We start from the raw sequence: 12457 nt of genomic DNA, 5'->3' as shown, positions 1-12457 counted from the left end.
TTGATGGCTAGGATTTCGGTTACGTATTGCTCACTGAAAAAGCCAAGCGCCGTATAGCTAGAATATTGCTGAGGTGGCTACACTAGCCGACGCCGTATAGCTAGAATATTAATGAGAGCGGCTACACTAGCCAGAGCGCCATATAAGCTGGAATATTGCTGGGCGTGGCTACACTAGCCGACGGCGTATATGGCTAGAATGTTGCTGAGTGCAGCTTTATGCTAGCCGAAGCCATATAGCTGGAACATTTTAGAAGTATGGCGTTACACAAGCCTACGTACAAAAGGAGAAACACAAAATTTTCCTACCTGAATACTGAGACTGGCTCGTTTGGTTTGAGACAGTCTCAATGTACGTCTTGGTCATCCAACACTGTGAGAAGCCTGCTTTCCATCTGAAGCCACCCCAAGGGAATCATGCCAGGATCCTTCATAATCAGTCCATGTTATCATAATAGCACAAGCAGCTATATGGAATACTTTTTCTGGAAAACATCAAAATAGGTTCCAAAACCCATTGGAATTCATTCATACATATAAAATGAACTTCATTAACACAATTCCCACCTTAAATTGATTTCTATACAAAATATTCGCCTATCAGAAAAGTAATTATCTGTTTGCGCTTCAGTCTAAAAGATTCGGACAAACGTTTAATTATCAAAGCTATATAAAGTAAACGGTTAACAATGACCCCATATCGCAGAGAACTCGCAATAAGGATACAACTAACAACCTCTGATGAATGTTTCATGGCTTCTGGGGCTGGATGTTTTACAACTAATATGTTCCATGTCAGAAGAGACTGTCGAGGGCAATATTTGTCTAAGTCTAGGTAAGTTGATTTATGATATTCCACGCCATTCATGCCTGATTGTTTTAGGACGGAAGGATCGATGGAGGAATGTTCAAAGATGATACAATTCTGTAGCATGTATGATAGTCGTAAATAGTGTAGCATGTAGCATGTATGATAGTCGTAAATACCACAGCTGTTTCTCCCACCTTGCTTCATTTTCTTTTTTCAAAACATATACTGAGTCAAAACAGAAACTTCATTCATTCTTTCTTCAGGGCACTATAAAAGAGCAAAGAGATGGTAAGATGGTTAAATTGTTATTATTTCATTGCTGAGATCTGTGGGATGTACTCGATACACTGACAGTGCCATAATCAGTTCCATTAGGGCTACACCGCCGTTCCAAAACATGGGTATACAGAATGTCTTGTCACAAGAATAAAAATGCAAAATTTCTCAGTTCAATATTGTGTATGGCCGCCCTGCGCATTCACCACTGCCAAACACCGTCTCCTCATCGACTGCCTGATGCTTGTGAACACGTGGTTGGGGATTCTGCGCGGTTATCTCCCATTTGACAGACACCCATTTGACAGACACCCAATTGGCAGACACTGCACTAGAAGGTCAATTAGGGTAACACCTACGGGTATAATGGAACAGTCCACTGTCCAGTGAGTAGAGCAGGGTGAGACTGAAGCAGGCTTGTTTCTGAGAAGTTTGATTGTGGGTAAATAGAACTTTGTTGTGATTAAATGATAAATGATATCTCTTCTCAAAATTAATTTTACTTTCAATTACTATCTAATATAAAAACAGGTTTGTCACTGAGAGGTTTGATTGCGTTTATTGATAGAAAAGCCCCCTCCCAATAATAGCATATGTACAACAGAAGTTAATTGAGAAAACGTTTTGTTGGAGATATAGATATGTACATATTTGAAAACATTCTGATTTGCAGTAAATGAGAGATGCGTCATATTTTTAATATTTATTCTAAATTAATCGTAATTAAGTGCACTCGTCATACATCTTAATAATGGGTGCAAAACATATAACTTCTTTATTCCATATGAATAATATTTAGGTTCACATTTGGCTTTATTTGATTTATATGATACAACAGTGTCGCAATTTCTAATAGATAAGCTAATGTTTTCAATATGATGATGCCAACTCGTTAGACTAGAAATGTTTATGTCTTTACCTTCTTTCAAATACATAACATAGCTTCATTTTGTTCCTGTGTTTTTATTTGGACTATTCCATTATAATGTGTAGGTAACAGGTAGTAGATAATCTGTTCACTGAACCGTAAATGTTGTTGTTTTAAGGTGTCTGCGAACTGGCTGTCTGCGTAATGGGAGGACACCTTCTGCGCCATTGCTCTTGCAAAGCAGCGCTAAGTTCTTGCAAATTCTGAGGTTGGTTCCTAAGACCACGAAGCCTTCTCCCAAGTGCATCCCAAACGTTCTCTATTGGATTAAGGTCAGGGGCCTCGATGGCCAGTCCATGACGTTGATTCCAGCGTTTTGAAGGAAATTTCGTGTCAACATCGCGGTATGCGGCCGAGCATTATCATGTTGGAACTGTAGACCTGGGCCATGAGCCGCCATGAAAGGAACGAGTTCAGGGTGAGCACCTGGTCGCGGTAAGCAGCAGCTGTGAGGGTTTCCACGGATGACCAGAAGTCGGGAACGGTTGTTCCCACAGAAAGCACCCCACACCATGCAACTTCCGCCCCCGAATCTGTAGACTTCCTGTACACAACATTAGGCATATCATACCGTTCATGACGTCGTCTCCAGACTCTATGCCTGCCTTCTGGGAATCTGAGAGTAAACCTGGATTCATCGCTAAAGACGACTCGATTCCAGTCTCTCTGGGTCCATCGGGGGCGACGTTGGGCCCACAGCAGACGTTGACGTTGACGAAACGGCGTCAATATTGGCCCACGATATGAACGTCGAGAATGGAGATTGGCAGCCCGCAACCGATTTCGAATGGTCTGTGAGGACAGTCGACCTCTAAACATCTCAGCCCTGGTTCGTGTAGCCGGCAGAAATCTGTCACGTAGGTGACGTAGGACGATTTGGCGGTCTTCTGCTCGTGACGACCCGACCTTTGGACGATCAGAAGTGGTGCCAGTTTGTTGTAGACGACCTCGCAAGTCATACACAGTACGACCGCTGCATCCCATTGGTCTTTGCGACGTCAATAACTGATCTTCCCGCTTGCAACATGCCAACGGCACGTTCACGTTGCACATTTGACAATCGTGGCATTTCAAGTACCGTTAGAACTGTGGTTTAAAAGTGTTTTTTCAATTCTTGAGGCCAATGCAAACACGTGCATATGAAGAAAACTTCGATGCGAAGATCACGTGATCGACTGCACGTGCAAAACCTGATTTGGCACTAATGTCATTTGCACGACGAATGGATGGGTTTGAGTGGGTTTTGCTAACGTTTTTCTAGAGTCGAAAGATAGGGATCCCATTTCGGATACATAGATGTATCATCAGAGAAAAATTATTCATTATTTTTCAAATTACATTTTGTGAAGTTTCTTTTGACTCAGTATATTATAAAATTATGTAAATTTCGTGGTTGAAAAGAAACCTATTCCACGTTGCTCTTCTACAAGAAAATAACACCAGCGTACGCGTGTATTTTATTACTGATGAAATGTCACGGAAATGATTTATTGTGTTCGATGAACAATTTAATGATAAAACCTGAAGGTTGTTCTGATTTTCTTTAAACTCAATGAAACGTTTTCTGACATGATGGGACCTTTACGTCAGGAATAGCCTGAAGCTGGGGATTAGCAGCTCGGAGCTTGCGGGAGTTAGATCGAGCAGACGGACGATGAGTAATCGGCTACACAGTACCTGCCTGTCCGACATCCTTCTATTATCATATTGACGTATACCGTGACATTACTGTAAGACGTTGGTGCCCCGGCCGCGTCATACCAAAAGACGTTAAAATATGGTACTTGTTGGTCCCTGCCTGGCGCTCGGCATTAATGGGTACAACAAGGACTGGTCAGCTCGGAGTCAGTATAATGTGTCTGAGTGGGGGTATTCATGCTTCAATGCGGCATGGTATCTCAGTGGGCTAGCACTATAAAACCAGCTTAAGTCTGGGCTAGTACAAGCAGCCGCAAATACACATACACACACATGCACGTCGTCATATGAGCGAAATATTCTCAATCACGACGTTAAACCCAATTTCACCTGGTATTCTTGGGTTGTGTTCTCACCGAATTCTTTTACATATAAGACGAGTATATGGATGACAGCTTCTTCTTTATTGTATAACACGACGCTTCTGGGCTACCTCTTGCCCTTTTTCAGGTGACTTCTTGCTTTTCAGGTGACTTCTTGCCCTTTCTCAGGTGATTTCTTGCCCTTCTCAGGTGACTTCTTGCCCTTCTCGAAGTTAACTCTGTTTCTTTCTTCAGGTGATTTGTGTTCTTTCTTCAGGTGATAAAATAACATGTCACTCATATCACCTGAAGAAGGAGAGTTACAAGAAGTCACCCTAAAGAAGGGCAAGAAGTAGCCTGGAGAAGGGTCTAGTCTTGATAAGGCAATAAACCTAGAAGAAGCTCACCTGAAGAAGGGCATCCCTGAAGAAGGGGCTCGTCACCTGAAGAAGGGGCATAAGTCATCTGAACTCAAAGTGCCTCGTGTTATACAAGAATTCATCTTACTCGTCTTGTACGTATTCATCAATTCTAAGTGCCTCTCATTCTTTTTAAACCTGTTGTTTCAAATTGGGAAATCGCCACGAAAACACCTGGTTTTTATTAGATTGGATTTCGACCATTCGCCATTCTCGGAAGCTGAACATATATTAGGTTGTTACAAGGGGATGTATCGTGAACAGTATTTCGAAATGCGTACACATCTTTCTCTAAAGGGAGATATTATTTGAGCAACGGAAACACAAAAACGTTCAGGAAAGGAAGGGGATAATATTTCTGGAGTGAGAAAAATCAGAATTTATCGAGAAAAATGTTAAGAAAACATGACTTTAAAGGAGCCAGCCCATCCCCTTAAACCCGAATACTACATATACATAGATCTACTACAAATATCAATAGCAGGTAGAAAGGGTGTGATTTAAGAGAGATTACTGAATAACTATCAAGAAAATGTATATAGGGGATACCTCTTACCGACAGCATTAGTGTTGTTTTCAATTTTTGTCTTACATTTGCTTATCGCGTACCACAAACGATTGTAGTGAATGAGTGACTATAGTTTTACGCCGCTTTTAGCAATATTCCAGTTCCAACACTAGAAATGGGCTTCACACATTGTAACCATATAGGGAATCGAACCCAGGTCTTCAGCGTGACGAACGAACGCCTTAACCACTAGGCTACCCAACCGCCCCTAAACGATTGTATTACAAGGGAGACATCAACGGTCCGCTCGTCGCCGCACTACAGCTGCTGGTGGGCTGGTGTAGTTCCGAATCCCTTGTGTCAAAAGGCAGTCTGACAGCTTCACGCCCCAACACACAATAATATTGTAATATCTTCCACACACCTCGCTGACATATAACTGGTATACATTTCATAGCCCCAACAAGGAAAGCCGAACTTGTGAATGATACTATAAGATTACTATTACCGAAGACTAATAGGTCTGTGCTTTTACAGTTACCTCAAAACTAAACTTGACTGAGCACTTCCGATTGTCAAGTGCAAGGGAGATAACAATAGATGGAGGCATATTATAAGACAAGATAAGATATGGCAAATAGTACCTTTCAATTCATGAAGCATTCTTCACAGGTTTTGCTCTTATGCTTAATACTATAAAAAAAATATAAAAATTGAATTATTACATAGGTTTTGATTGATATGGCTGTACAGAAATATCTGGTATTTCATAATCAGTTGATTTAATTGGCAATCCAGATTGTTAATGGCTGTATCTTAAAGTATTAAAGCATAGATTTAAAGTATTGTAAAATTATTGTCCCTCCTGAGAGGTTAAGTCCCAAAGCTCTAAAGGTTAATTTCGCTTTACCAAACATTTAAACGTAATATATTCGTTGTTTTAACTAATAGCTAAAACTCGGTACAATCACCACTAGCTGAAGGGATGGTGTAAGTCCAGCTGGGGTCCATGCATGTAGCAAAAAACCACTGTAGGCCCCCATAGTCCCTAGTATGGTGATCTACCTTGAGTTGCTGGTGATCTATATATATAGTACTGTAGGTCCCCATAGTCCCTAGTATGGTGATCTACCTTCAGTTGCTGGTGATCTCTATATATAGTACTGTAGGTCCCCCATAGTCCCTAGTATGGTGATCTACCTTGAGTTGCTGGTGATCTATATATATAGTACTGTAGGCCCCCATAGTCCCTAGTATGGTGATCTACCTTGAGTTGCTGGTGATCTATATATATATAGTACTGTAGGTCCCAATAGTCCCTAGTATGGTGATCTACCTTCAGTTGCTGGTGATCTATATATATAGTACTGTAGGTCCCCATAGTCCCTAGTATGGTGATCTACCTTTGAGTTGTTGGTGATCTATATATATAGTACTGTAGGTCCCAATAGTCCCTAGTATGGTGATCTACCTTCAGCCAGGTCCCGCAGTCTGGTGATCTATATATATAGTACTGTAGGTATCCCAATAGTCCCTAGTATGGTGATCTACCTTGAGTTGTTGGTGATCTATATATATATAGTACTGTAGTCCCCATAGTCCCTAGTATGATGATCTACCTTCAGTTGCTGGTGATCTATATATATATAGTACTGTAGGTCCCCTATAGTCCCTAGTATGGTGATCTACCTTCAGTTGCTGGTGATCTATATATATATAGTACTGTAGGTCCCCAATAGTCTACCTAGTATGGATCTATATATATAGTACTGTGGAGTCCTCAATCTAGTCCCTAGTATGAGTTGCTACCTTGAGTTGTTGGATCTATATATATATAGTACTGTAGGTCCCAATGTAGGTGATTTTTCCTTGGTAGTGATCTATATATATAGTACTGTAGGTCCCAATAGTATGGTGATCTACCTTGTTGAGTTGTTGGTGATCTATATATATATAATACTGTAGGTCCCCATAGTCCCTAGTATGGTGATCACCTTGAGTTGCTGGTGATCTATATATATAGTACTGTAGGTCCCCATAGTCCCTAGTATGATGATCTACCTTGAGTTTGTTGGTGATCTATATATATAGTGTGGAGTCCCAATAGTCCCTAGTATGGTGATCTACCTTGAGGTTATTTAGTGATCTATATATAGTACTGTAGGTCCCCAATAGTCCCTAGTATGGTGATCTGGTGGTCTATCTATATGGCATATATGGTACTGTGGAGGTCCCCATATTAGTCCCTAGTATGAGGTGATCTACTTGTAGTTGTTGAAGTGATCTATATATATAGTGCTGTAGGTCCCCATAGTCCCTAGTATGGTGATCCTAATGTGGTTGATCTTGCTGGTGATCTACATATATATATAGTACTGTGGTGGTCCCCATAGTCCCTAGTATGGTGATCTACCTTGAGTTGCTGTGATCTATATATATAGTACTGTAGGTCCCCATAGTCCCTAGTATGGTGATCTACCTTCAGTTGCTGGTGATCTATATATATAGTACTGTAGGTCCCCATAGTCCCTAGTATGGTGATCTACCTTCAGTTGTTGGTGATCTATATATATAGTACTGTAGGTCCCAATAGTCCCTAGTATGGTGATCTACCTTGAGTTGTTGGTGATCTATATATATAATACTGTAGGTCCCCATAGTCCCTAGTATGGTGATCTACCTTCAGTTGCTGGTGATCTATATATATATACTGTAGGTGATACCCTCATATATATATAGTCCCTATAGTCCCTAGTATGGTGATCTACCTTGAGTTATTGGTGATCTATATATATAGTACTGTAGGTCCCCATAGTCCCTAGTATGGTGATCTACCTTCAGTTGCTGGTGATCTATATATATAGTACTGTAGGTCCCCTATAGTCCCTAGTATGGGTGATCTACCTTCAGTTGCTGGTGATCTATATATATAGTACTGTAGGTCCCCATAGTCCCTAGTATATGGTGATCTACCTTCAGTTGCTGGTGATCTATATATATAGTACTGTAGGTCCCAATAGTCCCTAGTATGGTGATCTACCTTTCAGTTGTTGGTGATCTATATATATAGTACTGTAGGTCCCTATGGTCCCAGTAGTCCCTACAGCCAGGTTGTATGGTGATCTACCTTGAGTTGCTGGTGATGACTATATATATAATACTGTAGGTCCCTATAGTCCCTAGTATGGTGATCTACCTTCAGTTGCTGGTGATCTATATATATATATACTGTAGGTCCCCATAGTCCCTAGTATGGTGATCTACCTTCAGTTGCTGGTGATCTATATATATAGTACTGTAGGTCCCTATAGTCCCTAGTATGGTGATCTACCTTCAGTTGCTGGCGATACTCAGCCCGTTTTTAATCTTGTATTGTCCTGATTCATATCAGATTTTAAAGATAGATGCTAAATTAATTTAATTCTTGATACTGTGATATTCTAGTTGGTTTTACTGTCCTACAGTTTTGTATTTATCATGAATTTATAACTGGTTTTAGTCACGATATGGCAGAAATACTGCTGATGTGACTCTAAACTCTAACTCACTCACTCTCTCTTCATGTACAGGTAGGACTTGGTGATCTGATCCAACTAGTTTACTTTTAGTGTAGAGACGGGTGTCAGCCATGAAGTGATCCGCATCAGATCATTTCAAATGATGATCCATGAAGTATGGGGCCATGTTTACAATTTACGGAACTGAAAGTCTCTGAATGGCTTTGACATTACATTACATTACATGATAACATATCTGTGACAGATACAAAAGTAGTCCCCTTTGACGTTTTGAGTTTCTTAAGTGTGTTTGGGGATATTCAATACGTTCAACGACAGCGTTAAGACAAACTCTCTGCAACCCCAGAATCCGACAAGTGTATCAATATTTGGAACAAGGTCCACGGAACAGTCCAAGGATCAGTAATAAATAGCATTACAACGTTAACGTGTTTCTAGTTTCGTATGCAAGTCATTATAACAAAAGATCCGCGGATATTCAAACAATCCGTTCTACCCTACATAACGTAGAGATATATCAGAGTTTGCCAGTGTATCTATCGTTGTGGGAGAGAGCGCACTTCGAGGCGCTGTGCTCATGGCAGGTCGAAGATGGAACAGGTTGGCAACCTTCAGAGGAATATGTCACAGCATGAAGAAGAAGCTGTGCTGCTGTGCCTGGCCAGGATATCAGGTAGGTGTCTCCAACTGCCGCTCATATATACTTAATCTACCATGGTCCTACTTGCTTCCTTCCTTCCTTTCTCCCTACCCCCCTCTCTCCTTAAGTCCTCTATCACATTAGCATCCTCAAATTGAGTTGATTCATTCATAATATTCATAGTAAAGAGTTGACATATGATGGCATGTGAAGTTACCAATCAAATTCCATTCACATTTGGAATTCAGATTCTCAGGAAAGAAATCTATGTTATTGATGACTTCATAATTTTAAGACTCACGCATACTATCACAATGTGGGCGGTGGGGTAGCCTAGAATAGATTTCTCATAGAAGGTGAACGTTAGAATATATTCCGCATAGAAGATGAATATGAATATGATATATTTGGCGTAAATTACACAATTCTTTGTACTCGTCGTGTCATATGTTGAAGTTGCTGTTTTCCCCTGTCCTCAGTTGGTGCCACCAGACGAGGACTGGGAGGACGAGAACCGCCTGACAGAAGATGAAAGAAGGTCGTGTGTGTCAGAGAGGACCCTGTTGCTGGTGTCTCAACACGTGGGCGGGGGTTTCCAGATGCTGGGTCTGAGACTGGGGCTTCCGTACGTCAGTGTGGAGAGGTGCACGCTGTCACAGTCATCGCCTCAGATGCAGATATTCGCAATGCTGAACACGTGGAGACAGCGGAAGGGAAGACGGGCAACTGTTGAAGTCCTGGTTCAAGCCCTGTCTGACAGCATGTCGGTCTGCACGGTGGACATGCCTCATGTCTACAGGGTGATCCGTGAAATGTAACAATGTGTGTCACCATATACATCCACGTACAGCAAGCAGCTCTCCGGGACTCATGACATACTTAAATATATTTCAAGTTCACTGCAGTTTTGCGAGATGTTTTTGAGAAGGATAAGTCATCTGCCACTATTTTCATTGTAATATTTCAGTAATGTCGATGTGTCCCTCCCATGATGTCTTGGGACTCCGTGTAAACGTGGGATATTTTATGAAGGTGTTGACCTAATAAAGTTTTACAATGTTTTCTTTTGTGTCTCTCTTTAAGTAAGTGAGTGAGTGTGGTTTTAGGTCACTTTTAGCAACATTTGAGCAATATCACGGTGGAGGACACCAGAAATGGGCTTCACATATTGTACCCATGTGGGGATTCGAGCCCCGCATGACGAGCCAACACTTTAACCAGGAGGCTACCCCACCGCCCTTTTCTCTTTAAGAATGAATAAAGCATGTGGGTGTAACGCACTGTTGAAGACAGTGAATAAAGTTTAGGTTTAACCCGTACAAACAGACATGCAGTCACATGCCGCATGTACACTGGTTGGTCCGTGAAATGTAACATTACTAGAGACAGACACTACAACATATGACTTCCTGAATGTATAATTACATGTATGAACGACAAGTTTCCTTAATGTTGATCGCATCTGTACGTTACTTTGGTGAGAAAGATTACCCAAATCATTACTTTCTTCGATTGTAAACAGTGTTCATCTATCCCTGCTATGATTCAAAACCTTTACCCTTTGGTTTTGTGTATCCACTGGATGTTTGTGAATATAGTTCCTGATAAAACTTAAGACTACTGCCAGATGCACCTTTTCTTCATTTTTGTATAACCGTTGTGGAGAGAATGATCCGAGCAAGGTAACCCAGTTAAAGACAGTGAATAAGTGCGGGTTCACGCCCTGTCTGATAGCTGTGTTCACTGTAGACTGGCCTCATGTATACAGGTATATCAGATACACAGGGCTACTGAGAATCTGGATACCTAGAACATGATGATGTACTGAATATGGCGTCATACTTCACGATCGGTTATAATTACTCCATTGTTGTCATTCAACTGTTACAAAAGTAGCTTACAGTTGTTTATAATTTTGTAGTTAAGTAAGAGGAAACTTTCTTGTTATGCAAATTTTTTAGTAACTCTACTTTGCAAATTTCGAAATGAGGATAACAACACTGACATGAATGTTCCATTTTGAAGCAGCAGTCGTGGGCTTCTGATAGACATTACAGACACAGTTGTGGACAGACACACCCACAGACTTCCCCCATGTCCACACACACACACACACACACACACACACACACACACACACACACACACACACACACACACACACACACACACACACACACACACACACACACACACACACACACACACACACACACACACACACACACACACACACACACACACACACGCATAGCGCAGAGACTGGCTGGGACGCCATGTTATATGTCCTATTTACGTATCATGAAGACTGTGCATTGCTATTTGGCGGAATTGGAAGGTATCCGTGAAATGTAAGACACGTAATCAGATTGCTGTTTCTAAATGGCAGCAGTTGACATTAATTGTGACTGTGTATTAGAAACTGTTCGTCATGGTGACCCTTATGCCACAATTGTCTGTAAACTTATCTGCCCGTGAAGATCCGGGTTAGAATTGATCTTCATTTACACATGCTCGTCGTAAAAGGCGACTAACAGGATCGGGTGGTGAGGCTCGCTGACTGGGTTGACCCATGTCATCGGTTCCCAATTGCGCAGATCGATGCTCATGCTGTTGATCACTGGATTGTCTGGTACTGACTGAATTATTTGCAGACGGCCGCCATATGGCTGGAATATTGCTGAGTGCGTCGTAAAACTAAACTCACTCACTCTGTGAACCTACTGAAACTCGATCAGGGAGCGAAGCCAAACATCCGTTAAATATTGTAATAAGCTTTAGAGAGTCGCCGTTACACCTATGTGTTCTTTTGTTTGCAAATAATAATTATGCTGTCGACACAGACGATTGCTCAGTACACTGCTTGTTTAGTTTAAAATGTATCGAAAATACGTCTTCAGTGTTAGGTGCGTTTATACAATATTTATAAAAAATAAATTAAACTAAAACAGAGAACTGACTTGTGGACATATTAATGGCGGTGACAGACTGAACATAGCGTGAGATACTTTAATTGAAGAAGGACAAGTTGTTTGAATTAAATTCTTTACAGTTTAAACCTACTATACAAATGTTGGCATAACATAGTGCTTACTGTTGACACAGACACGCCCATAATTTGTGCATCAGATACCATATTTATGGTGCTAGTGCGTTGTGTAAGTGCATCCCATGCATTGTTTTTAGGGGTGGTGATAAACAGAAATGGTGGTGCGTTCATACGATGTCTGTCTTTGAAACGTTTGTTAACGCTTATACTTCCTATCCAAAGTGAAAGTTCAGGTTCCCGTGTATATTTCAGAGTATATTACACTACCTCAAAACTGAACTGTTAACAAATGCAGTTGAGCGAAGTTAA

The 12457-nt window shown here is 41.1% G+C and overlaps 1 protein-coding gene across 2 annotated transcripts; it reads left to right on the top strand.

Moving 5' to 3' along the window:
• The first annotated feature begins 8951 nt into the window (after positions 1–8951).
• On the top strand, positions 8952–10081 carry LOC124278505. Of its 2 annotated transcripts, none has more exons than XM_046714206.1 (2): positions 8952–9132; positions 9579–10081. In XM_046714206.1, exons 1-2 carry the CDS (start codon positions 9037–9039, stop codon positions 9915–9917), a joined length of 435 nt encoding a protein of 144 aa, XP_046570162.1. In that variant the 5' UTR covers positions 8952–9036; the 3' UTR covers positions 9918–10081. The 2 variants fall into 2 exon arrangements, with proteins under 2 accessions (XP_046570162.1, XP_046570161.1); XM_046714205.1 differs by having other exon boundaries at positions 9556–10081.
• Positions 10082–12457: the final 2376 nt, after the last annotated feature.

The sequence above is a fragment of the Haliotis rubra genome, unplaced genomic scaffold, assembly GCF_003918875.1.
Source record: "Haliotis rubra isolate DU_JTF1 unplaced genomic scaffold, ASM391887v1 Scf2389, whole genome shotgun sequence".
Taxonomy (NCBI): Eukaryota; Metazoa; Mollusca; class Gastropoda; order Lepetellida; family Haliotidae; genus Haliotis; species Haliotis rubra.
Note: the sequence above shows the minus strand (reverse complement) of the source record. Positions and strands in the feature narration are given on the sequence as shown.

Coding starts and splice junctions, on each gene's coding strand:
- LOC124278505 (XM_046714205.1), top strand. CDS start 9,051: ATGGAACAGGTTGGCAACCTTCAGAGGAATATGTCACAGCATGAAGAA. Junction 9,133..9,555: donor GTGCCTGGCCAGGATATCAG/GTAGGTGTCTCC, acceptor CATATGTTGAAG/TTGCTGTTTTCCCCTGTCCT.